The following is a 27576-nucleotide window of genomic DNA, read 5'->3' as shown; positions in this document are numbered from 1 at the left end:
AGAAGGAGAGGAAAAGGTGGTAAATTAGAATAACTGGCCTAAACTGAGTCTACAATGACTGCAAGTTCTGGGCTGCTCCCCAAGAAAGTGGACTGACAGGTTGCAGCCCTGCTGTCAGATGTCAAGGTGAGAAACCTTGTACCAGCTCCTGTGAGCCAGATCTCTCAGTCCTTGCTCCATCAACCCCACGTTTCAGATCAGTGGGAGATCTGATGGAGGAAGGGCTCACGGGGTTTTCCTGTTTATATTTTTTGCCTGTGCAGAGCAAACCTACAACCTGCAGCTGCAGCCTTGGCAGCTGTTACCACTCCTGTGATTCCTGAGTGTGGAAGGGCTCACGTACACTTTCTGCACAGCAGCCTTGAAGCAAGGATTCAGGAAAGCATTCCAATATGTGTAAAGCAATTCCTCGCTGATAGTGCTCAAGCTGCACTAAGAGGCATGTTGTAGTTGGAGCTGGCTAGCTCGTGTATGATCTGCAGTTTCATCTTTGGCAGTAATGCAAACACACTATAGGCTGTATAGGCATTTTTCTTTCCTTACCTGCTTGCCTTTTGCCTTCACTATTCTGATCTCTAAGTCAAGCGCCAGTGGCCGTGAGGCATTTTGTGACTTAAAGTTCACTGAGGGTTGGATCTGTGCTGGTAACAAGAAAGATCAAAGAATCACAGAATGGTTTGGGTTGAAGGGACCTTAAAGCTCATCCAGTTCCAACCCTCTGCCATTAGACCAGGTTGCTCCAAGCCCCATCCAACCTGGCCTTGAACACTGCCAGGGATGGGGCAGCCACAGCTTCTCTGGGCACCCTGTGCCAGCGCCTCAGCACCCTCACAGGGAAGAATTTCTTCCTAATGTCTCATCTCAATCTCCCCTCTGTCAGTTTAAAGCCATTCCCCCTTGTCCTGTCCCTACCTGCCCTTGTAAAAAGTCCCTCTCCAGATTTCTTGTAGGCCCCCTTTAGGTATTGGAAAACTGCTTTGAAGACTCCCATCAGTTAAATCAGAGTGGATGATGCTGAAAGAAGAAGGTCGAGTCAATGGTAGCACTCCCGAGGACAGTGAAGCAGGGCTTTGCCACCATACCTTCCTTGGCAAGGTTTGGTTCCACTTCCTGATCTGGGTGGACACAGGTCATGGTACTGAGGCCACCCCAGGTGAGCTGTTTAGCAACTGCTCACAATCTCCATCTCCCAGGTGCCTCTGAGAATACAGGGGTGCCCTTGGACCCCACACATCTCACACTTTAGTCCTAACCACCAAATCCTGTAAAAGGCTTTACTATTTGATTCCATGATTTTAAAGCAACAACTGGAAAAATCATTTCAGGCAAACCCCACATTGTACTGAGTCATTCCCTGCTTCACTCTTTGGATTTTTTCCTAGGTACACTTGAAGGCAGAGGTAGTTTTTGATGATGTGTCCATACCCTTCTGCTTAGCTTGCAAAATCTACCTTGGGAAGCAATCATCTTTTTTGGTGGTTTGTTCCATCACTCGTCATAAACAGCATAACTGATTTCTAACTGCATCTTCTAGAAGCTACTGTTGTAGTAATAAATAACAGCAGCAGCAATAGTGATAGTTAGGTGCAAAACAGTCTCTTACAAAATGAATGGACCTTTGGGAAGATAAGTAGTCCTGAAAACTTGATTAGTACTTGCACACAAAGGGTATAATTGATCATAAAGTAATGAGACATGCACCCTGAAATGCCTCTCTTTGATGACTCTGCAGGCAAATTTTAATCCTTCATTAGTGATACAGAAGCTGTGCATAGAGTGTTTGACAGGGCCATTTGTATCCCAACCATTCCCATACACTAACAAGGCTGTCATATCTGCACAATGAGCATTTTACTCCATTAAGGCAAAACCAATGTATTTTCCCCCAGACACAACCTCTCAATAACACCAGACAAATGGGAGTTTCCATGCCCCACACCTCCACCAGCTCAGCTTTCACACAACACAGTTTGATGCTGAGCTGAGCATGGTCTTTTCATCAGTAATACTGGCCATAGAACCCCTCTGGGAATGGAGAGCATCACTTGGAATCATAAAATGAATCATAGAATCACTGAATTATAAAATGCCCAATCTAAATCTCCCCTGTCAATTTAAAGCCATTCCCCTGTGTCCTGTCACTACAGGCCCTTGTAAAAGTCCTTCTCCAGCTTTCTGTTCGGCCCCTTTAGGTATTGGAAGACTGTTCTAAGGTCTCCCTGAGCCTTCTCCTGGCTGAACAAGCCCAGCTCTCTCAGTCTGTGTCAATAGCAGAGGTGCTCCAGCCCTTGCAGCATCTCCATGGCCTCCTCTGGACTTTGCACCCAACTTCCCCAGCACTGAGGAAGGACTCTCCTCGGGAAGCCCGTGGGGAGGGTGGGGACCGGGATGCTGCGGAGGGCGGCGAACCCGCCCCCGGGGCGGGGGCAGGAGGAGCTGGGGGCGCCGGCGGCAGAGCCGAGGGTGGATGCGCCCCGGCCATGGTCCTTGCGCTGCTGCCGCTCCTGCTGCTGCAGCCGCTGCTGCCCGCCGGGGCTGGCGGCCGCTGCCCGCCCCGCTGCGCCTGCACACAGCGCGCCCTGCGCTGCCCACCGCCCAGGCACGGGGCGCCCCCCGCGCCGGCCCGTGCGTAAGTACCGCTGGGAATGGGGACTGGGACGGACGGGCAGCGGGACGGGGTTTGAGCATCACTGACCCCCGCGGAGGCGAGAAGTGGTGAGGCGCTTGGGACTGGGGTTTTCTTGCCGTCGGAATGCTGCCGGGGAGTTGAAAGCCCAGGCGCGGAGTTTTCTGCCCGGCAAGTAGATGCGCGTCTTTCGGGACGTTTTCTCGATGATGCTCTCAGAACCGCGTGGCACCAGTCCCGGTGGCAGAGGGAAGTTGTCAGAACTTTCAGTCTTCTCCGGCGGAGGCAGGAGGCACAGGGTTTCCTACTCTAAAACCAGCACCTTGTAGTGGCATGGTCAACTTTAAACAAACCCGATTGAAAGGTTGATATCTAGTCTTAAAGCTTCTGCCATTTCTGGGTGTTCCTTGCTTTTTCTTTCACAAATCCATCAGACTTCTTGCAAGTTCTTCTCCAAAAGCTTGTGCCATTTAATGCCTCGATATTGAAGCATCAGAATCCTCTGAGCAGGGCTTGTTGCCTCTTTTCGAGTTCCAGCTCATTGACAAGTGAGTGGCTAGGCATTTTTCCCTCTCTAGTAGTGAAAAAGCTGCTGTAAGTTTTGACGGGCTGTCTGGATTTCTGTAGGGTGATCCATCATATCTTGCTGCCTAATTCACCTCTGGGAATTAGGGTTAAATTATAACAACAGGGAATCACAGGCATTCCCTTATCCCACTCCCACACCACACTCCAAGCTCAGGATCTAGTACATCAGACCAACTACTTGATATAGGTAGGTATTTAAGTGTTGTTGAGTTGTTCATGGGTTCAATTACAGCACTGATCTAAACAATCATGGCATCAAAATACAAATTTGGCGACCTACAGATACCATAGTTATTGTTTCCTCAGTTATCTGTGTATGACTTGAGAATGACAGGAGCATGACTTATGCCCCTTTTGGTAACAAAGCCTGTGTTTTCCAAGTTTCATTTGATTTGGTTGTAAATTTAACATGCTTTGACATTCCCTAGAGATGATACTAACCCTGATCTCCTCTTCCCTTTCTCCTGGGCTTGAGAATTGATAGGAGAAAAAAAAAATACTAAGTTGTATTACTCTAGAGCCATGTGAATCATTCCTCCAAACTCAGTTCTTAGAAAACTCTCTGTCCTGAATCGGTTTCTTCCTCATTTCATAGAACTATAGAATGGTTTGGGTTGGAAGGTACCTTAAAACTCATCTAGCTCCAACCCCCTGCTATGGGCAGAGACACCTTCCGTTAGACTAGATTGCCCCAAGCCCTGTCCAGCCTGGCCTTGAACACTGCCAGGGATGGGTAATTCCACATTTTCCTGCCTTACCTTAGTGACAGAGAAAGCAGAGCCCATGGATGCTGGAGAGACTCTCCACAGTTATTGCAACAAGCACGTTTCTTCCCTGGTGTTTGTACCATGGGCAGAGCAGACAGTGCATCAGTCACACCAAGGATCCCTGCAGCACCAGAAACAAATGGGAGCTTAGTTTTTGCAGTGATTTAGCATCTTTATTAGGATGATGCATATCACTGCCCAGAGAGGCTGTCAAAAACTGACTTTTTTCTTTCCTTTTTTGGTCTACTCTTTTATTTTTCCTTTTCTATCACCACAAGAATAAGTGACATCCCATCCTCAGTGGTCAGGTTAAGACAGATAATGGGCTTACGGCTGCTGCCAGTTACACTTCATTCAGATCAATAGGGTTAGATTATGGGTAAAAGTAAGAGAAGAATTTTTCCCTTCAAGCTTTAACATAATATTTAATCTTTATGACTGTGCACAAAGTCTAGACATTAGGCCGGCTGCAGAAATCAACTTTACAATCAGAAAACAGTTCAACCAAGATTCTGCTCAATACTCCTACAGAGAAAATATTTACACTTAGATGTCAAGAAAATCCCTCTTTCAGTCTGACTTTGCAGACACATCCAGCTCCTTCATTTTCCCACTCTCTTACTTTTCCAGCTTTGTTAGTACTGATTCCCTCTCCTTCCATACTTTACCAGTATTTTTAGCTCTCTTCTCCCACTGCCCAGCTCTGTGTATGAGAGGCAAAGCAAGAGAAAGTTACTTTTGCTCCTGCATAGCCATATCCATACCTGTGGGCACCAGGGGAACTGCAGAATAGTGCTTGCTAAAGTCCTTACTACTATGGTCATTCAAGAAAATAAACACCAACATGTAAGTCCAGCTATACCTGAGTAATTCAAGCCCTGATACTGTAATGAGCCATGCTTCCAAATGTACTTCTGATAATTTTTTATATCCCAACTGTATACCCTGTAGGTAAATGTCAACCATTTCTCTTCACCCAAGTTATTCTTGCCATGTCACATTATTGCTGGAAGAGTTTCCAAAATCATTAGAGTTCCAACAGGTTGCAGAATGATGGGTTTTATACAGTCCTGAATGGACCATATTTTTTCACAGGCTCCTGTTTTTAATTTAAACATTACACAAACCCCATAGAAACTCCATTATCCAGACACCTTTTATACCATTTTGGCTCAAGCAGCTATGCATCTTCTAGTCTTAGCAGAAAAATGCTCTTTCACACACCATTATATTTTGAAACAAAACACAATTTTCCTTCTTTTGAAGTCTTGTATGTACTTTGGGGTGGATTTTTTTTAGCAAAGTCTAAATGGACAGGCATCCAACTCCAGCTGTACAGTAATGGGCATTGGATACCTAATACCCTTCTGCCCCTTACAAAACCTTGTTTTACAGGGAGGTTCGCTTTGCTGTGCCTGAGTGTGTGCCCCTGTATGTAGGGCTTTTGCGGTGAGTGGCACATTGTTAGGCACCAAATCACTAGATACCAAATCCAAATCTTTGTGGCAAGAGCCTGAAGAAGTAGACAGTTCTACCATATCTTCATCGGGTGCACATTTGGCTCTTTGGAGTTGACAGAGGAATTCCATTTCACAGCCAAGTTGTCTTTGATAGGAGATAATGAATCACCCAACATCATCTAGGGGAAAGTACTCTCTAGCTGCATGTGTAATATATCCAGAATCATATTTTACATTTCAGGTAGATAATGCCCAATATACAGGGCTTTAAAAAATCAATGTAAAGTGCAACAATTTGCATTGCCCCCAGAAGCTGATAAAAATCCTAGATAGATGACAGGGTTTCAGTGTTAATTTCTATCAACATTCCCAACCCTTCTGAGTTAAGTCCAAGAATAAAAGTTTGCCACTCCCAGCAGGAGCCTACCTTATGGATTCACTTCTGGGGCATTAGAAGAATGAGTAATCCTATAAAATAAAGAAACTAAAATATAACAGCCTTCTACAGCAGCATGACAGCACTGGTGGATAAGGCTTTAAACTGAATGATGAGAGATTGAGATTTAGATTAGACATTAGGAAGAAACTCCTCCCTGTGAGGGTGTTGAGGCACTGGCACAGGGTGCCCAGAGAAGCTGTGGCTGCCCCATCCCTGGCAGTGTTCAAGGCCAGGCTGGATGGGGCTTGGAGAGACCTGGTCTAATGGAAGGAATGGAATGGAGCACCATTGCCAAAGGCTTTCTGCAAGCAGGGAGTGGGTTCCTCCAAGCCACACACTATGGGGATATTACAGCTACCACGCTGCTCACAGGCACATCACAGGGAGGTAGGAGGCTCTGGGGTTAATATTTTGATATAATTAAAAAGTAAGACCTGGTTTTAATTTTTGCACTTTCAGTTACATTTCTTTTTCTTATGTAAACTATAATACTTTTTGGCAGACAATTTCACAACAAGCATATTTTATTTTCCAAGGAGCCCCAGGTGATGGTACAGATGTGGGAAGTTCCTGTGGCCAGGGTTATGGAGCATTGTTTGTGAGGTTATTGCTCAGCTTCTACTTTTTACTTCTTGAAGTTCTTTTCCTTTTGGCTCAGAACATAGAATTATAGAATCATAGAATAATTAGGGTTGGAAAGGACCTTAACATCATCTAGTTCCAACCCCACTACCATGGGCAGGGACACCTCACACTAAACCATATCACCCAAGGCTTCATCCAACCTGGCCTTGAACACTGCCAGGGATGGAGCATTCACAGCCTCCCTGGGCAACCTATTCCAGTGCCTCACCACCCTAACAGTAAAGAATTTCTTCCTTAGATCTAATCTAAACCTCTACTTTTTAAGTTTCAACCCATTACCCCTTGTCCTATCACTACAGTCCCAATGAAGACTCCCTCACCAGCTTCCCTGTGGGCCCCCTTCAGATACTGGAAGGCTGCTATGAAGTCTCCATGCAGCCTTCTCCAGGCTGAACAGCCCCAACTTTCTCAGCCTGCCTTCATATGGGAGATGCTCCAGTCCCCTGATCATCCTCGTGGCCTCCTCTGGACTTGTTCTAACAGTTCCATGTCCTTTATATGTTGAGGGCACCAGAACTGCACACAATGCTCCAAGTGAGGTCTCAGGAAACAGAGTAGAGGGGCAGGATCACCTCTTTCGACCTGCTGGTCACGCTCCTTTTGATGCAGCCCAGGATATGGTTGCTTTCTGGGCTGTGAGCACACACTGCTGGCTCATGTTCATTTTTTCATTGACCAACACTCTCAAGTCCTTCTCCGCAGGCCTGCTCTGAATCTCTTCTCTGCCCAACCTGTAGCTGTGCCTGGGATTGCTCCGAACCAGGTGCAGGACCTTGCACTTGGCTTGGTTAAACTTCATGAGGTTGGCATCAGCCCACCACACAAGCGTGTCAAGGTCCCTCTGGATGGCTATTACAGGTTATCTCTACCTGTCTGTCCTTTCAAGGACAAATACATTTTTTTCAGGCATTTAGTTTCATTTCTGATTTAACCAAACCTCACACACAACAAAACATGCCAGTGTCCATCTAGACACAGTGGCATGAAAAACACACGTATCCTTACAGCATTCCTATTATGTAGGGAAGGGTTGTTATTCCCAGTTTGCTGACATAAAAATCAAGGTGCAAGGAAACTAAATGATTTGCCCTAAATCATACTGACTGTTTAGAACACAGCTAGGAATTGACTGCCAGGTCCCTTAGCACATCTAGATTTGTAACTCTAAGACATACATGTGTTTTGCAGCCTGCCACTATATTGTGTGGGCATGAGCCATGTATATAAAATACATATATTTTAAAAAGTTGATAAACTTAATTGTCTTCACATAAAAGATTATGACAACAAAGGGGAGAAAAAAACATGTTATATGAATAGCATGTAAACATTTCAGTCAAAAACCTTGAGGGGTGGTTTTAAGGATGGAAATCAAATGTCTCTGACAATTATAAAGCAAAATAGAGCAATTATCTGTCTGCACAGAGATAATGTCTTGAAATATGGTAAATATTTTCCTCTGGCCATTATCAGGGAGAGTATGGCCATGGGTAGATATATTGGCTGGTAGAAGTACTGTGTTTCAGACATGCAGTAGAATGGTAAAATGCAGATCTGTCTCCCACATCACTATTAACTTCTCAGTCTGAGTAACTAAAAATTAAGGACAATATATGCTTGCTTTTAATCAGCTAACCAGACTGATGCAACTCATTTTAAAACAGAATGATAAAACCCCAACATATCAGGACTGATTTGGATTTCTCCTACACTTGTACACAGCCAGACCACCAACAGTGGATGCAGGGTGCCATGGTACAACATTACAGGGATGCTGCTGGGATGAAAGCACGGTCCAGCAAATGCAAAGATACTGTTTTATAAAGAAATCTTCACATGGCAGTCACTTTTTCTGAGGAACTAACTTTAAATAAGCTTATAGCTTCCGTTGTGAATGCAGCTGCTCACTTCCATCAGGCTATTAATATACTTACTACACTATGATTATTATTGATTTGATTGTGATTAGTCTCAAATTTATGCTGTTGAGGAACTGCCCCAATATCCTTTGAATTCCATTTAGCTGAGATCAATGGTAAACAGATCAGGCCCCAGTAGCACAGAGAACTGTAGGCAAAATGAAGTGGCATTATCATAGAATGGTTTGGATTGGAAGGGACCTTAAAGAATTATTGGTTTTCTCCCTACCATAATGGTAAAATGGCTAAACAAGGAAATCCCATGCCTTACAATCCTTTCCCCCCCTCTCTTCTTTTTCAGATCATTTACTCATCTCCCTGTAAAAGTAATCCCATCACATGCATTTGAAGGACTTAGAGATGCCTTCATCATGTAAGTTGATGACATTTCCCACATGCTTTTCCTTAATTTCTCACTAGAAGTTCTACCATAAACCTCTATCCCAAACAACATTTTTTTTACAGTAATGTGAAAATGTGCTGCTAAAACATACTATAGGTGAAAAAAAAACCAAACCCAAAAACCCACTGGGAAAGGATAAATACAGCATTTCTTTTCTTACAAGCAGTATTTAAAAGATTCTTTGAAAAGGTGTGATTTTTATCAGACATTTAACAGATCACATAATGAAACATTAATCATGTCAGAGAGAACTGGGTACAGCTTAACAGCTGATGATAGGTGCTTTTGATTGGCAGAGCAGATAGATTTTTATCATACATCATTACCACTGCAATAACAGCTATGGTATTCATTATATTCATAATTATTATGGCATTCATTATTATACATAATACACAAATGAGATTATTTCTTTGGTATTTTGCACCAAGAGATAAGCTTGGCAGGGGGATCAGCAGGACTGAACCCGTTTCTTGGATCTTTTGGTTTACATATGCAGTAACTTTGCACACTGTGTCTGTGATGCTTCCCTTCCCTTAGCTTTGTACCTATTTTATACCAAGGACCCAGATCACAAAGCTCACCTGACCACTCTCGCCACTACTGAAATAGAACACTATTTCTGTCGTTATTCTAGCTGAAAGATGGCAGGCTGGAGTCTCCATTATGTATTATTTTTTTACTTGATCTGTGTGGTGTCTAAAGGACAAAGCTGGTGACACACTAGGGCAGTGCAGAACCTAAGCAGGAGCACCAAGGATGCCACTTTCTTTTCAAAGAGCACTTTTCATAACTTCTCTTCACCTATGAAAAGCACATAGTGTATCAGATATTAAAATATGTAATAAATGTTACATAATTTACTTTCAAGTAAACAAAAAAAAGAAAGTAGAACACTTTTTTGGGGTGCCTTCTTTGGGTACCCTTCTAAGGATGAGAGTAATTCAAATGCCTGAATAGACTCAGCTGGACTAGTTCAGCTTTTAGTGCTCATTGGTTAAATAATTTTGGTCAAATTAAAAATTCATGTGTTACTGTAGCTCTAGAAAGTAGAAAACAAGCTGAACTCTGCTGCATGTATTCCACTGCAACAAAGTATGATTGTAAAACCCAAGCGTAACGTATTCTTACATTCACTTGCATCTGAATGATTAATGGGAACTTAACCATTTTCAGATAGGAGACTAACTTAAACCAATGAAGTTTTTCCTACCTGAATGACTTGAGGCTAAACTTGCCTAAGCTGTAAGTGTATCCTGTTCTTCAGAGAATATTTTGTTCACTGACATTTTCCCTTTGATAAAGAAAATTTAATTGATCACTTTGTGTCCTTTTAATAGATCTCTCCGAATTAACAGCATAGAAATCGATGTATCTGTCTGAAGCAAATCTATAGAACACTTCATAATTATATTGACATTTAGTGTTACTTTGAAGAATGCATATTTTAAAATCTTTTTAGTTTAATCTCTAAATCATCTATTTGGCAACAGATCACCCTCTGCAAATCAAATGATAAATTATTCTCACTACCATCAGTCATTCCAACATATGTAAATGGAAAACCAGTGGCAGATAGGAGGGATCTCATGGAAGGATCATGTTTCAGATCCCAGACCTGAAAGACTCTTCAAGTTTTGCCAGCAGGCACTGACATCACCAGCCCCTGAGTCTCTAAGGATGAGGTGCCCAGCAGGCCACCTGCCCTACATCTATCTTTTATGAGTAACTAGTGTAATATCAAAAACAACAGTTTACTGAGAAGATAGAAATTTGCTGTTACAGAGCAACTTACTCCAAAGTGTTGGCATTCCATTTTACCAAGACAGCAACAGGCTGGTCTCTCTCAATCCCTCTCAAGTAGTCTGGGGTGAGGCATGGACACTGCTGCCAAACAGAATTGGTGGGGAGGTTGAACAACTCTGCATAAAAGGAGGAAATACAAAGTGGAAAGCTGATTTCTGGTATTTTTTCTGGTAACATATTGCTTTGTGTCTGCCTTTTTCATTACAGTGAAATCTCTCAGAGTGACTCCCTGGAGAGAATAGAAGCGAGCGCATTTGACAGCCTTCCCACTTTGTCTGAAATGTAAGCATCAGTTAAAAAAAAAGGCATCCATGTCATGATTTAGGATCATCAAGGAATAAGCAGTCTGCAGAGAACTATTCTTGGACCAAATCTTCCTCCATTACTTAGCTTGCCTTTGGATTAGATCTACGATGAGAAACATTTCTCTCCAAAGTACCATATGAAATAGTGAGCACTGTGTAAGGTCTAGCCTTGGAGAGCTAAATCATGCAAAGACATCCATGTGTAGAGAGTACTATTGCTTGCAGTGAGCTCAATGGCAGAAGCGGAGCTCTATCTAATTCTGCTGGCACTGTCAAGCTTTCTAAGCAGGGAAATAATTCCAGATGACAACTGATGAGAAAAATCTTCCTTTATGAAGATGCAGCTCTCAAAGCCCTATAGTATTTAAGTACAGCTGCTTAGTATGCATAGCTCTTCTTTCGAGCGCTAAAATACTACTCAAACAGAACATGTACTGATTTTAAACTTGACCCACATAGCACAGGCATCTGAGTGAGTTAAAGGCAATGACTAGGAGAATGTTCTGAAATATTTAGTGAAATTGGAAACTGTAAATCTGGTTCAGTAACTCATTACTGCCTTTTTCACATAGTGTGATCAGTGAGTGCCTTAAAAATGGTGTAACTGAGTGAGAAAAATTCCATCTCTTTTTTTTCCTTACATGTGAAATCCATTAAAGTCAGTTACTCACATAAGAAATAGATACAGATTTATCCAGCTCTGACTGGGTCTAACTTCCACTAGAATCAATAGTGGGTTTAGGGAAGGAATAAAAGATTTGACCCCATGCATTCACCTGCATTTTATGGATAGCTTGTTCTTTACCTTTCCTCCAAGACCAAAAAGGTAAACAAGAGCTACTGGCTAGAAAGTAGCAGCTAGAAAGTAAACTCTTTTGGACTCCAAATGCTCCACACCTGCCTCACGTTGCAAGGGCCTGATGTGCCAAGCTGCACTCTAGGCCACTTCTAATGGATGATCAAGGTAAGTGGGTTCAATGGCATTCCTGAATTTCAACTCTTATTGCAATTTCACATGCTAAAACCTTTGAATTTTGTAAATTATGCACAGGGAGGAAGCTGGGCTACAGCTACTGTGCTTTTATACAAACAGTATAAAAGAGTGCAGCTGCAAAAAGTGTTACTTGATCAAGACTTGCCCACTTTTTGAGTGACCAGTAGGAAACACTACTTCTCACACACTTATCTTCATTCTCTCAGTTTCTGCAGATCTAAGTAAGCATCTAGTGTTATTAGCTGCTGCTCTAAGGGAGTCCATGGTACTCTGAGAGGTTAAACCCTCTCAGGAACTGCCTTTCCTGGCTAGGCAGGGCATCAGTCATATAACTGAAACAAGGGATGATGCAGCTGTTATCATTTGCCAGCTAACTAACAACTGCAGGCCATTTTTATTACCAGTAGTGCTTCAAAATGCACTCATGGTGTATTTGTAGAAGGTTGGTTCATGGCAAGAGAACATTCTCCCATATTCTGCAGTTGGCTGTTTTCTGACAAAGGAAAAAATTCAGGACCGTCTGAAATGTATAACAATTATAATCCTGACGTATTTTCCCTTCATTACAGATTAATCCTGAACATGAAAAATCTGTTGCACATTGAGGACGGAGCGTTCCGAAACCTTCCAAGGCTAAAATACTTGTAAGGAAGAAAGAAAGAGTTCTGTTTCTTTTCTGGTTTTCCTCCCTCTATAGGAATAGACCAATAAAGGTGTATAAGGCAAAAAAGGCTTTCATACATTACAATACACCAGGAATACATACATAATTTACTGTGCAGTTAACCAATAGTGAGGTCTGTCAATAGGCAACAAAATAACGTAACCCAGGACAGTAATGGACAGAAAAGTAGTAAAGCCTGAAAATTAGTTCTGCTAAGTGCTTATTTCTAGAATAAAGCTTTCAGATTGACAAGGTTCTATGCAAAAGGTGTAACTAAAATCTCCTCGTTGTCCTTAATGTAGACAGAACAGACACTGCTTCTCCAGAACACTGCTTGAGGATGCTATGAAACTTAATATTTACAGGCCTTACAAACACAATTGGAGCTTACTTAAAAGTTATTATATTTGTCACTGACCTTTTAATGCATTGTTTAATGCATGCTAAACTCCTGAGTTGGCTTTTTGTGGCATCCACTGTGGTAATATTTCCTCCTGTAAATAGGAATTATGCCTTTCTCTAGGAGCATCTGTAACACTGGAATAAGACAATTTCCAGACCTGACACAGATCTTCTCATTAGAAGCTTACTTTATTTTGTAAGTAGAGAACCAACCTAACACAGCTGTCAGTCTTTGCCATCTTCTTCCTCCTGGATCACTGACAAAAATACCTTTGTTTTTTGATTTATTTTTCTTCCCAAAGGGAGCTCTGTGATAACTTGCGTATGACAACTATCCCGCAGAATGCTTTCCAGGGGATGAACAATGAATCACTGACACTGTAAGTAAAATAATCCTAGCTCCAGTTCCTTCTGCAGCAAAAACACTTCTGCTTGAGGAAAGCTTTATAAAGCTTGAAGTTGGCTACATAAAAATCTGGAAATTAAGTCCCATGCAATATGTGTTTGTATTGTGAATTAAACTTGAAATTCTTAGGAAACGGAGGGGTGTTCTTCAAGCTGAAGAGGTGGGTTTTATCCAGAAGCTAACTTCACTCAGGAAAGGAAATAGGAGGAAGAATCCAAATCCCCATCTTCCATGCACTGTTGTTTTTAAATCTACCGCCAACAGGACATGAACACCACAAGCTGGATGTCAAAATCCCTCTTCTCCCCACAGGGATATGGTTTCTTGAAATAGTGATTTCATCAGGGACCAATCAGGCTGAAAGTGCTGACCTAACAGTGCTAAGCTTCAGCTGCACAGAGTCCCTCCAAAGGAGAGGAGAGAAGAAATGGGTACAAAGTCCCATAAGTCTCCACACCCAAGACTTTCCTTTTAGCAAACTGCGGATTCATTGGTACAGCCACCTGTGAGATGGTTTGATGCTAGGTGAGATGCTCCCCCCGAGCAATGCAAAAAGCAGCAGAAAGCCAAAGTGTCATCAGTCAGCACTGCAAGAACCACGTGGATTTCACAGCATCCTTGTTCCCACAAAAACTTCCACAAAGAAGTACTGAGAGAGGGGAGGGAGGGAAATCACAGACTAAGCCTCTCTGCAGGATGTGCCCAAAATTGAGGTCTCCTGAGGCAATAGAAGCAGCAAGAACTGCAGCTGGCCAAATTAGGCCCTTCATCAGGCTAATGTGCAGGTATGACAGCAATTCTGACACAGAATTTATGTATTGACCAATACCTTGTGAAACCATTAAAGGGACTGAGCATAAATGTGACTGAAGACTACTACTATACAATGTTAAGCTTAGATTAGAGCATCATTTCCTCTTATGAACTTCTTTTCCTACCAACAAGTTCTACGAACAAAATTCAGCAAAATTATGATTCTGTTGATGGTGCAAGAAAATAAACATAAAAGAGATGGAGAAAGGTGCTTAGAATTTTTACTGTAACCTTAAAGTGTATTAAGTGAGAGGGAGTCTAAGTCAGGAAACAGCCAATGATGAGTTTTTCCCATCCTTCTGTGATAAGGAGCTCACCATTAGAAGAAAGGGATTATCTTACCAACAGATTCCTAACTGTACAGCTACATCTTAACTCCACCCCATGTGCTTAACTGTAATTAACTGAAGTAATTCCTGTCATTACAGCATAGTCTGGTGAAACACAAGTCATCTATGAAGATATAGAGTAATAGCTGTTTCTACAAATAGCTGATTTATTTTTTCCTACAGTTCATGTTTCATGTGTTTCTCCTCTCCAGGCTGAATAAGTCTAGCTCCCTCAGCCTGTCTCCATAGCAGAGGTGCTCCAGCACTCTGAGCATCTTCATGGCCTCCTCTGAACACACTTGAGCAGGTCCATATCACAAATGGATTTCTCTCAGTGAAATCAGACCCATAGGTTAGATATCCTAATAAAGGAAAAGAGCTGGACTTAGGTGCAGCAGAGCCCAGCCTTTGTGTATCTGGCCCCAGGGTGGGCAATCAAGAGAACCTAAGGCAGTACAGGTGACAGGAGGTTTCCCACAGCAAAATCAAGCCTGGCAGAAGTACTCTGGAGGAGCTGATAGCTCACTGGCCACTAGATGACACACAACTCACTTCTGCTTCTCTGCAAAGCTGTCTGGGGCTGCTGGAAGATTTCTCTACATGGGATCTACAGTAGCGCAGTAGCACCATCCAGGCTTTAGAGCTGCTTTCCATCTGACACTTCTCTAGCCCTTGCAGTCTTTCATTTACACTGGCTGACACCATAAAATCCAGGTCTTCTGCCTCCAGGCTGGCGTCTGTGCGCTTTCCTAGACTAATGTCTTGTTTCAGGACCTCAGCCCTAGGTGAGCCCTTCAGAGAGGGAGAATCTGCTCATGAGCAGTTCACTTCTACAGCTAAACAGAAAGGTGCTTAGGGTATTTAAGCTCCACCTTCTTAACTTTAGAGTTAACTTAAGTCATGCAATAGTTACCCTTGTTCTTTATAAGCAGACCCTCTAATCATTAAAATGAATGCAGCATTAAGGTTTTAAACCTGTAATACATAACATAACCTCATATTTTCCCAGTCTTTTTCCCTTATATGGTTTTTTAATCCCCAGCAAATTGTATAAAAATGGATTTGAAGATATCCACAGCCACGCCTTCAATGGGACAAAGCTGAATCAATTGTGAGTATGCTTCCCCTCCTCAGTATTTCTTTTTAAACTTTAAATAATAGTATATATAGTATACTAATACTAATATAGTAAAGACTCTTCCTTCAGCCTAAGTGATTGCATTTCCTGATATCCATTAGAAAACTGAGGTTTCAGTGCAACTCAGTTGTTAATCCTGCAGTACTTAGTGCTTTTCCTGAAACACCATCCCTTAGAGAACACTGCAGGTTTTGTGAGAAATGCCCATTATTTTTAATAAAATTTCATAGATTTCTAAACTTAGCAGCAATGGTAGCAAGCTTGAAACTGCAGCCCAAACTGAGGCACCTACATTTCATATCTGGAAACAACAATCATTTCTAAATCAACCTCACATGCTCTAGGACTAGCCTCTTCATCTGGGCAAAACTGCTGCATTTTTGGACACTGCTACTGCCACAAAGGAACCAGCCTGGTTGTTCTTGATCTAAGTCAGAAGAAATCAGAAATTACCAGAATTAAGGACAGATGATAAAGGTCTGATGGTATCAGCAGAGGGAAAGGTCACATGAGAAAACAAGCACTCCCAGGCTAGATATTGCAACAACTGCTGTGGTAAGAGAAAAGACTGAGAGAGAAAAAATGAATCATCGAACGGTTTGGGTTGGAAGGGACCTTGGAGATCATCCAGTTCCAACCCCCTGCCACAGGCAGGGACACCTTCCACTAGACCAGGTTGCTCAAAGTCCCATCAAAATAAAGATGTAAAGAGTTCGTGTTTGATTCCACAGAATCCTGAGGGACAATAAGAATCTCAGGCGGATACACAACAATGCCCTGAGAGGGGCCACAGGGCCAGATGTCCTGTAAGTATCCATTGCTCCACTGTCTGTGCTTATAAGTGTCCTATGGGAAGGGTGCTGTGCCACGTGGGCTTTGTCATCTCTGCAAACATGGGCTTTGAGTCTGGAAGGAGACTTGATCTCTTACACTCTAGTTGTAAAATGGAAACATGTCAATGAGATGCATGAAATTACAGGGGGAAGGCTGTTTGCACCATGACAAATGCAGACAAGCCAATTCTAGCACTGGCATTGACCTCCACCTCTTAGATATTTCAGCCTTTGCTTTATTTGTGTCAGCTTCTCCTGATCTTATTCCTATGCCTTATTTTGACACTGAAAAACAACTTATCTTTTGGTAGGATAAGTATGTTTTTACAATCTATTATTTCAGAATTTGGTTATAAAAGTGAATGCTGAATGCATGCTATAAGCCTGTGCTGAATTAAACACATTATCCTCCTCATGATTTATCAATCAATTACTGGAGGGGTGCACTGACTGTAACACCTTGTGATAAAACACAATGGGTGGTTATGTATGTAGCTCTCTGTGGCACATGTGCTGTTTTGTTCCTTTTACTGGTGCTTTAAAGTACATCGTACTACTAACATCACTTTCACAGTTGTAGCCTTTTTTCCCCTGACACTGAAAATCCTTAGTCGTGTTGATAGCCTTTCCTCACACAAACAGCCCTCTGAAGTTACCCTAAGCCAAGCTGCTTAAGTTGATCCTGGCAAGAATGACAGATTCTTTTATATGTTTTACTTAAATAGTTAAGTAAAACATCTAGAACAACCCTTTGGAGCCAAGTAGAGAGCTAAGAGGGTGTCTTACCTGTTAGCTGGCTGGAGAATCACATTCACCTCTTCCTTTCTCTGACCTAAACAGACATCCTTCACTCTGCATGGTGGCTTTGAGAGAGATCAGGGCACAGCCCTTGGAGCAGTGGGTTTTGATTTCCCCAGGAAAAAATGAGCACCTTGCCTCACTAGGGCTCCTGTAGCTTCACAGGCCATGTTTCTGAGCAGGGTATCAGGTGCTGAAGTAGCTTTGCAGACTTAGACCTTTGTGAAAAACTAAGTTGCTGCTACCTACTGTCATGCTTTGGTGGTTTCTTTTATATATATGAAAAGAGAATACTTTCTATTTCACAGGGATATTTCTTCAACAGCCCTGGAGTCCCTGCCTAGCTATGGGCTTGAGGCCATTCAAGTCCTAAATGCAACATCATCATACTCATTAAAGAGACTGCCATCACTGGATAAATTCAGCAGCCTTGTGGAAGCTGTTCTAACATACCCCAGCCACTGCTGTGCTTTTCGAAATCTAAGGAGAGAAAAGTAAGTTCAAGTAGCTCATTATTGTATTGCAGTATTTCAGTAGCTCAAAAATGGCACTTTTTCTTTATTCAGCTCACAAGGTTTGATTATCCTTATTCCAGTTACAAGGAAGCTTGTACGTGGTACATAGCAAGGCCTCATATGAAAAAACAGATCTCTGCTAAAGGCAGGAAAATGATCCTTAAATATACTTATATATAAAAAAAATACTTATTTTAGAACTGAAATGGATCCCATCCTGTGGCCAGGATCTGCCAGCAGAAATATTACTTTAAGTTTGCTTAAAGCTTCTATTCCAATTAAAAAGCCTACCGGTGCATGGAAGATAGATCTCCATCAACAGCATGTTGCCCTAAAAAAAACAAATCCCGCAGTAGCCTTCAGCTACGTAGCTTATTTAATGCAGGCAATATGATGATCTAGTAAAAAAGGCAGCTTTCAGCTACCCCTTGAAATTAGGACCTGACATATGCCTACAGAAAGAGGTTACTCGGTGAAGTTCCAGTCATTTCGGATAATAGACAGTATTGTTCTTCCCACAGTTGGAAACTGTGGTGCAGAGAGCTTTGCATCTGCCAATTCAGGCAGTCAGTGAGACAACTGGAGCTGGTTTTCCAGCATTTTTGTTTCAAAAAAATCAACCCTCAGTAGGCTTTCGGCAGCCAAAGCAGCTCCAAATTAGTTTAAGCTATGAGGATGTCTCAATTCTCATCTGTCTCAAATGAAGGGTACAGAAAAGACATACTGAGCAGTCATTTGTGAGAAGGCTGATCTGTGTGACTTGCATGTCATTGCATCAGGTCTATGCTGCAAAGGCAGGAGTAGAATCCAATTCTTTCAGGTAGAATTAGGGGTGATGGTATGCTTTCTCTGCCTATCTCATTTTACTAAATGGTTCCTGCTTCTGCAAGAATAGATTCTACAGTCAAGGTTTTCCCATTGCTTCCAAATTCCGATTCAGTCCCAGATGAAGTCTCTGAGTATATTAAATGCAGAGGCAACTGTGAGGAGGGAAAAAATTAATTATTCAGATGAAGATAACCAGGTTTCTGATATTATATTAATTTTCAAGTGCTTGACTTTGCAATGTGATCATAATCTATGAAAGCAGGGGTGCTTTAGTAAGTCACTATTACTTATATTTAGTAACTATTTCCTTAGTAAACTGGTGGAAAAAAAACCCTGCAAATCACGAAACTGGATTGTGCTCCTAATGGGGCATTGGCAGGGTTCGGAGCAGCGCTGATGGATCAGCTATCTGCACATCCTTAGCTATTAGATATACCTGTATAAGCAATGGGCTGTTATGTTCCATATGGCCAGCTACTACAAAAGAATGAGAAGCAGAACTCTGGCTGCTTTTCTTGTCACCTATCAATAACAGCAGAAGACCACAGAGACAGGCCTCCCAGGACCTTCCCAGCTTACTTAGGGAAGAGACTTTGTGTGGTTATGAATTCTCATGTTCACATGCCTACAGCCTGTTTCTGTCTCCTTCTACCCCCTTCTCTACCCTGTACTCTACATAGTCATCTCACCCAGTTTTTACTGTTTCTGCCCCATGTCCTACTCCTTAACACCTACAGACTTCACTCTCCACTTAGTGAGATGTGGCGACATAGTCTTACATACATCTTACTGGGCAAGCAGGTTCACTTAAGACAGCATCACAGACATTAGGGAAATAAAATCCTCGTACCAAATATTCTTGAGATTCCTGGGGTACAGTTGTGGTGTGCTCATTCCCTGAGGCACGTCAGTAGAAGTTCAGCATTCAGTCCCTTTCTTCCACTGGCCTGAATGAAGGCAGCAGGTATATACAGCACAACTTAAAAGAAAATACAAGAAAGAAAACCCAGCTTCTGTTGCCATCTTATTATTGATAAGCATCACATAGGGGTTGGTATCTTATTTCTCTCATTTTACGTACAACTTTCTATAAGCTTTCAGGTGTCTGATTTTCTTACGAATACACAAAAACAACTTAGTGGTTTTGCTGGTTCTTTCTACTATTGCAGCAATAAGCTCAAAGCCATTTCCATTCACACTGGTAGAGTACCTGGCCCATGCTTCCAACACCTCAAAACCAGAGATTTTACCAAACAGATCATCTTTCAACTTGTACTTTTCAAATTGCTTTACTTCTACCATGTGAAGTCTACCTCCAGATCTCAAACAGTTGTTAAAAATAGAGAATCAGGCCAGCTTCCCAGCATTTGTTAATATGCACTTCTCTAAAAGCTGGCATAACTGCTATCATTCATGGTGGAGAATCCAGCCCACTTCAATGCAGTATTTCATAAGGCAAACCATAGCTTTTCATTTCAGTTCAAGTTATTTTGCTATAAAAAACTGGATCATAAACAATAACCAAGCTGAAAGACCATCCTGAAGTTCCCCATGAGGTACTGCTTACTGTCACAGTATTTGAAGCCTTCTTCTCCCTACTTTCAGAGGTCTAAATGAACATTCACACTGCTGTGTAGCCAACTCCAGCTTACCTTACGTATCTGTGAAGATCATTTGCAGAGAAGGTGAGAATTTGGCCAAAATCCAGGCTGCAGCTCAACTTTTTCATTCTTCTTTCAGACAAAACTCCTTGCTTTCCATTTTTGACAAGTTCTCCAAAGAGTGTGAAAGCACCATGAGGAAACCAACTAATGAAATGTTGTAAGTACCTCTCTGCATGCAGATGCTAGAAGAAGCAAATACAGACTTCCCCCTCCTCTTGTTTGTGTGTTTTTCCTAGAACAGCAGGTCTTTTGCTGCCAGTTCAGTCACCCTTGTAAGTTGCACAGTGGTAATTTTACTACCATTAAACCAAGATTTGTGATTTTGATGTTCAAAAGGGAAGGGGAAAAAAAGAAGTCATAAGCTTTACTTATTCTAGCTTCTCTTCTGAATTCTTGAAAGACTTTCAAAACAGTGATTAAATATTTAAGGAAGTTAACAGCCTACATGGAGACTTTTCATGCCCTGAGATAATTGCCGTTGTTTGCATGATTCAAAGAAGAGCTGCTACTGTTCATATTTTTTTGCCTATAAAAGAATAATTACAATTCCGTATATCAGTAGTTTCCCTTGGCAGAAATAGAGTCCCTGAGTTAGAAGTGTGATAACCCCATGCAGTTTTTTACTGCTTCTAAACGCATCTTTCCATATCATCCCAGTTCCGTTTGACAGGGTTCAGTGGGACAGTGAGAAAGGCTAACATCAAAACTGTTGCGTTGGCCATGCTGGTTGACACAGGCTCTAAACCAGTATGTAATGGTGAAATTTAAGGATTTGCTACTATTTATCCCTCTGCAGCTAAATGGAAGACCTTGGGATTTCTCAGCAGCCGTGAAATGGGGTTGGAGCATTGTAAAGTCTAGAAAAAACAAGGTTACAGTCACAAAATTCCAACAGCTAAATAGAGCTGAAGTGTGATCAATCACTGGGGTAGTGACTTCCTTGGACATTATCTTGTTTGCTGGTCTCCCGCAAACAAGAACTTCTACGCTTGCCATTTAGTTTTATTCAACCTGTTGTAAAGCAACAACTGCCTTGATTCTCCTGTCACTGCTTCTCATTTGCTGCATGCCTGCATCTCCTCTGCATGCCTCTCAATCAGTCCTGTCCACTCCCCTCCTAACCACAAAAGTGAAGCACTTCAGGACTACAAAAAGGCAAAGTCTAGGAAGTCAACAGGACCAAGAATATATTGCCTCTATCATGGGTGGCTTTGGGGAGAAGCAAGGTGAGGCAAGAAGGTAAACACAGAGCAATAGACCATATTACAAAGGTGAGTGAAGTGACACCTCAGTGAGGAATGCGATCACGCAAATCAGCACTGCCAATGCCAGAGAAATCCCTCTGCTTCAGATTAGCATTTATTTCATTCCCACTGTGCAGTAAATAGTCTGCCCAGTCTATCGGCTCCTGAAGATTTTGCTTTGCTAAGTCCCAACCCCAGCAATTCACTGCACAGACATTAGATTAAGCAGATGGAAGTAAGGTCGTGTTTCACGAGCAGAACTGGCTGCAAGTTGCAAAGTCTGGAAAACCACAGCAGAAATCAGCTGAAAGTCCCAAGCTCTCATTAGACAAAACCAAACCAAACCAACCAGCTTGCACACGGCAGCATGTTTACATGGCCTCCCACAAATCAAAATTATTTTATAGTCATAAATAGAAACAAATAAACTGCACAAGCAGGGAATGTAAGCCAGGCAAGTAAAAGCACGACTTTGGGCAGTTTTTCATGTAAGGAGAGAGGAGGTAGGATAAGAAGATTGGAAAGTTATTTGCCCAACTGGAATAGCTGAAAAGTAGCTCAGCTTCATTTGCCAGTTAAGACCCTGCTCCAGAAAAATAGTTTAAAGTACATGCTTCAGTGGATGTGGAAGTTTAAGCATATATTTAAGTTATCCCAAAGCTACCAGTTTTCTGAAGAGTCATCCTCAGTAGAGATACTTTCCAGGTTTCACACTGCAGATTGTCTGCCCACCACTCTGTCAGGATAATTGGGTAGTTGTGAAACAGGTACCTGTGCTGGCAGGGAATCAGAAGAGACAGCGTTTGCTTTTGAAATGTTTCTTCTTTGGTAGGCTTATCCTCACACTATTGGCGACCTGGAGATTAGAAAGGTCTACTTTAAATACCTAAAACATTTATAGTTAGGCATAAGGTCCAGTCTGAATTTAATATATTCCTAGCCATCTAGTTAACTGTGCACTTCTACTCCTCACTTTATAATATTGTGAACATAAAATACCTCAACACTTCTCAAGTCATAAGTATTCTCAGAACTTTGTTTAGTAAGTGCATTTACTAAGGGAGGGTAATGATGTGCTGTTAAAATCCTTAGGTTACTTTAGTTTGGTTTCTATAACTGTCTGATAAACCTATACACATGAAACCTATAATCCATCAATGCAAGCAGCACTGTAGTTTGAACTGCAGCCTACTGGCAGCATGAGAACAATGGCTCACTTACAATGCAATCAAGGTAAAGTACTTACAAAGAAATAAGTTGTATAAGAAAGCACTCCTGTGGATGTGACTGTGACCTTTGCTGCTCTCCAAGGCTGCTAACCATAAATAGGCCTCCTTACAAGGCTTCATTATATGTAAACACCCTGTAGAAACACAAGTAGTAACTGATTTAAAACAAGTTATCTGTTGTATTTTACAAAGGAGTGGAAGCAACATGTAACAAACAGCTCACTTCCATTTGTGGGGGTTTGTTTTTTCGATAGCTATAGAGATGGCTCTTACAACACATCGCTGTGGTCAGCAGAAAAAGGCATGTACCCATTTGCAACAGATGAAGAAACTTCTTACAGTTACTCAGCCATTTTCAATGATGGCGAAATGACCGGCTTTGACTTCGAGTATGACTTTTGTCAGCCTAAAATACTCACGTGCACTCCAGAACCAGATGCATTTAATCCCTGTGAAGACATCCTGGGATACAGCTTTCTCCGAGTCCTGATCTGGTTCATAAACATCCTTGCCATTGCTGGCAATTTCACTGTACTCCTCGTTCTCATCACCAGCCATTACAAGCTCACTGTTCCTCGCTTCCTCATGTGCAACCTCTCCTTTGCAGATTTTTGCATGGGGCTATATCTGCTGCTCATTGCCTCTGTTGATGCCCAGACCAGCGGTCAGTACTACAACCATGCCATAGACTGGCAAACGGGCAGCGGCTGCAGCGCTGCCGGCTTTTTCACCGTGTTTGCAAGCGAGCTCTCGGTGTACACACTGACTGTGATCACTGTAGAGAGGTGGCACACCATCACCTATGCCATGCAGCTGGACCGAAAACTAAGGCTGAGACACGCTGTGCCCATCATGCTTGGTGGCTGGATATTCTCCATTTTAATAGCAGTGCTGCCCCTCTTAGGGATCAGCAGTTACATGAAGGTCAGCATTTGTTTACCCATGGATATTGAAACGGGTCTTTCCCAGGCTTATATACTGCTGATCTTAGTGCTAAACGTTGTTGCCTTCATTGTCATTTGTGCTTGCTACATTAAGATTTACACAGCTGTTCAGAATCCAGAGCTGGTAGCTGCCAATAAAGATACCAAGGTGGCTAAGAGAATGGCAATATTGATCTTCACAGATTTTACCTGTATGGCCCCCATCTCCTTTTTTGCCATATCTGCTGCCTTTAAGGTACCTCTCATCACAGTGACAAACTCCAAGATCCTGCTGGTTCTATTTTACCCCGTCAACTCCTGTGCAAACCCATTTCTCTACGCAATTTTCACCAAAGCATTTCGAAGGGATTTCTTTCTACTGATGAGCAAGCTTGGTTGTTGCAAGAGCAGAGCAGAGCTTTACAGGATGAATTATTTCTCTGCTTATACCTCCAACTGCAAGAATGGCAGCTCAGCTACAGCCCCCAGCAAAGTCTCACAAGCACTGCTGCTCTTGTCGGCGTTAGAGAAGCCATATCCTGCAGCAGGGGAGAAGATGTCTTACAACAAAACTTAACCCAGAGCCAGTAGATGCAGCACTCTGCAAGGCCAGTTATAATTATTCTACTGACTAGACATTATTTTGTAATAGCTTGAACACTTGACAATAAATAAAAATTATTATCTAGAATTCTTATGCAATGCAACTGTTCTGATGTTCACAGGAATATTTTCCCTCTCCTTCTTTTGCAATGGTAGGTGTGGAAGGTAACTATCAGGGAAAACTCTTCTTTGGGGGAACCAGTGGAGCCCAGGAGGAGTCAAGGTGCTCTTGAAGTTAACAGGTACTGCAGTGATTGCAGTCTAGCTTTTTTCTCCAGCTCTGCTTCTCTGGAGTATTTAAAGCCTGACTGCTATCTTTCAAACCTTCTTTTTCCATTGCTGTCAGCTGTGCCAGCATTGTTGGGTGAAAGAAAGGGCACTAAACTAGATGCCTCCTTTCATTTCATCAGCAGAATCTTCCAATTACACAGCCACCTACATCCAGCTAAAGAAAAATGTTCAAAGACAGGCTGGATGGGTCCTTGAGCAACCTGCTCTAGTGGAAGGTGTCCCTGCCTGTGGCAGGGGATTTGTAACTAGAAGATCTTTAAGGCTGCTTCCAATGCAAACCATTCTATGATTCTTATGATTCTATGAAGCTGTAGTTGCAAAGATGTCAGCAAGCAGAAAAGTTGATCTGCTGAACCTTTGTTACTAGCAATTTTGTTGTTTACGTTAGATTCCAGTCTGAGCTGGTAGGTACTTTACTTCAATAAATTAACCCATACACAGTCATGTATGATCTGGAAATCACAAAAGATTCACATAGGGCTGTATTTCATGTATCATACGTGCACACAGACAAACCATGTAGGCTGTCAAAGGTTTCTCTCAGCAGCAGGATAGCTGCTTCCTGCACAGGCAAGTACATGCTGCCTTGTTTACTCTCCAGGGACAGTCTCAATTATTTTCATCTGCCCACCCTCCAGCATCACCAGTGCCAGTGGCATGTGGGATGCACCAGGGACTCCTCAGTACTCAACTCAATTCCCAGCTGATGAAACAGAGTAGTTACTTTTTAGTGACTTTGTTTTCCCTTTAAAAAAAAAAAAATCTACCTTTTCTTTCACCATGCATTTCCTGATGCTAAGGAGATCCAGATTTGTGCCTGCATTCCTAATTTAAGTGAGAATTCTGAGCATTCCTTTGTTACTGCAGCACATTTACTCTGTCTGCAGCAAATAAGCTGTCACCTTCATGCAGATCACTTGCTATGAGCCATCACCACACTGTACTGAAGCTGGAGATTCAGATGTGTAAGCTCTCACCTGCATTGTATGGACCAAACAATATGTGCTGAGTGACCAGCTGCAGACTGCAGCCAAACAGCTCCAAACCAAAAGCACAGACTCTGACACAGAAGAAAATGGTATTTTTGCAATGACTTTAAACCTTTTCCATTCTCCTTTTGAACTGAGTCCTTTCAAGTCTGTGACAGCAATAGAATAAAAATCTGCATTCCAAAGCACACCTCTTGATGCCAAAACACTGCACTGCAAATTATATTTGCTTCCAATCAGTATACAAGCTCTGTGTAAGCACAGCTGTACTCACCAGCAGTTCACACACGTGGGGAACAAAGCAAGATCAAGATCAGAGGACACTTAAAACTCTAGCCATCAATAAAAATTCCATAGGATGTACCCCTTCGTGTGCATCAGCTCTTAGCTTAACAGATAAGCAAATAGGACTAGCATAGGATATTTAACTATAATAGAAACTAAAGACACTGGTGAAAAGTCTACCTGGCCTAAGGCTTCTCTGTCACCTATCTCAAAACCGATTTTCAAGACTAGTTTATGCAGACAGCATCTGGAAGAATCCTGCACACAATTTAGGACATATCTTGATAATGGGCAATTAAATGGGCAAATAAGGTTTACTTACCTTATTTTTCAACAGGACAAGAGTTCGCCAGCCCACCCTTCCTGTCCACCTGCTACAGAACATTAGGAGGCAACTACATGCAAGAGAAATGAGTCTGAAATAGCAACAACTGAGAGTACTTGTTTTACAATGCTGCTTAGGTAACAGCAAAGAAGTATGAGATTTTCTTTCATACTTCTCTTTCTTTTTGCATTTTTTTGTATATTCTGAAAGTTGAATGAAATTTACCACTTAGAAAATAATTGCTAGTTAAAAAAAAAAACCCAAAAAAACAGAAAATAAAAAACACCACAAAACACACAAATTTATATACTTCAAATTTTTCTACACACAAAAAACAAGCAAGTAAGTTAAAGCAACACTTTAGTGATTACTTAGATTCAGTCAAAAGCCTCTCATTAAAGTTACACTTGTTATTCTATCTGATTTCCTTTTGTAAACTTACCTTCTTTCTAGCGTAAAGTTTCATGCAGCCATTTACTGAAGGATCTTTGATGACCACAACTTGTATTATACCTCTTCCCATCACATCCACAGCAATGTGTTTGTTAAACTATCAGTGGCTATCAAAACATTAATATGTAACTTTTCAGATCAAAAGCACTCTGATCTGATTACTCCTCAATTCACAGGCTACAGTAGTTAGTTAACTGAGCTTACATTTTAATAAGAAATCTCTTTCTCCAATATTAAATTCCTGACTTTCAGTATATTTTGTTGTGTCTATTCAAAGCTCTAAGCCTTTGCCAATGTCCATTCAAGATGACTGGAAGCAAAATACAGGGCAAATTTTGTGCGCTTAGATGGAAGACAAAAACCAGTCCTACCGTAGAAGGCCAAATAGAAAGTCCATATTTCTCCACCAAGAAAACCACTGCAAGCACTCCCAAGGAATACATGCAGTGTAGTTTGGAAGGAGCCAGATGTACAGTGCTATGAATTCAGGAGCCATTTCCTCAAATAGGGGAAGGGCTGAGATAACAAGAGCAAAACTCCAATCTAATCCCTACAGCTTCTACCTTGGATAGCTCAGGAATGCACTGGATAGAGCCCACATTAAGGGTCCTTCATATCAAGAGGGTGTTGCATTAGAAAACACAACTAAATGAAAACCCAGAAGATGCTTGCTGGTATAGCTAAGCTGTCTTCAACAACATCTTTTGATGCAGGTCAGCTTTAGCCAGGAGCAACAGCCAGCTATGCATATTGTTAGCAAAGCTCCAGAAGGAAAGATGGCAAACCACCCTTTCGGATTTTGATTTCTGATATTACACGAGTTGTGAAAAAGCAAAAGAGGATGAAAATATAACTAATGCCCAATCTGTAAAACAAGAAGTTTGGGAATTAA

General features: G+C 41.9%; 1 protein-coding gene across 1 annotated transcript; it reads left to right on the top strand.

The window, feature by feature from the left end:
- The first annotated feature begins 2480 nt into the window (after window positions 1–2480).
- LOC101876506 (lutropin-choriogonadotropic hormone receptor) lies at window positions 2481–24415 on the top strand. Its single transcript, XM_005151842.2, has 11 exons — window positions 2481–2629; window positions 8746–8817; window positions 10861–10935; window positions 12522–12596; window positions 13140–13214; window positions 13321–13398; window positions 15609–15677; window positions 16436–16510; window positions 17644–17829; window positions 20419–20499; window positions 23070–24415. Exons 1-11 carry the CDS (start codon window positions 2481–2483, stop codon window positions 24313–24315), a joined length of 2181 nt encoding a protein of 726 aa, XP_005151899.2. The 3' UTR covers window positions 24316–24415.
- Window positions 24416–27576: the final 3161 nt, after the last annotated feature.

This window comes from Melopsittacus undulatus, chromosome 3 (genome assembly GCF_012275295.1).
Source record: "Melopsittacus undulatus isolate bMelUnd1 chromosome 3, bMelUnd1.mat.Z, whole genome shotgun sequence".
In the NCBI taxonomy this organism is placed as follows: Eukaryota; Metazoa; Chordata; class Aves; order Psittaciformes; family Psittaculidae; genus Melopsittacus; species Melopsittacus undulatus.
This window is presented reverse-complemented; position numbering and strand designations above follow the sequence as displayed.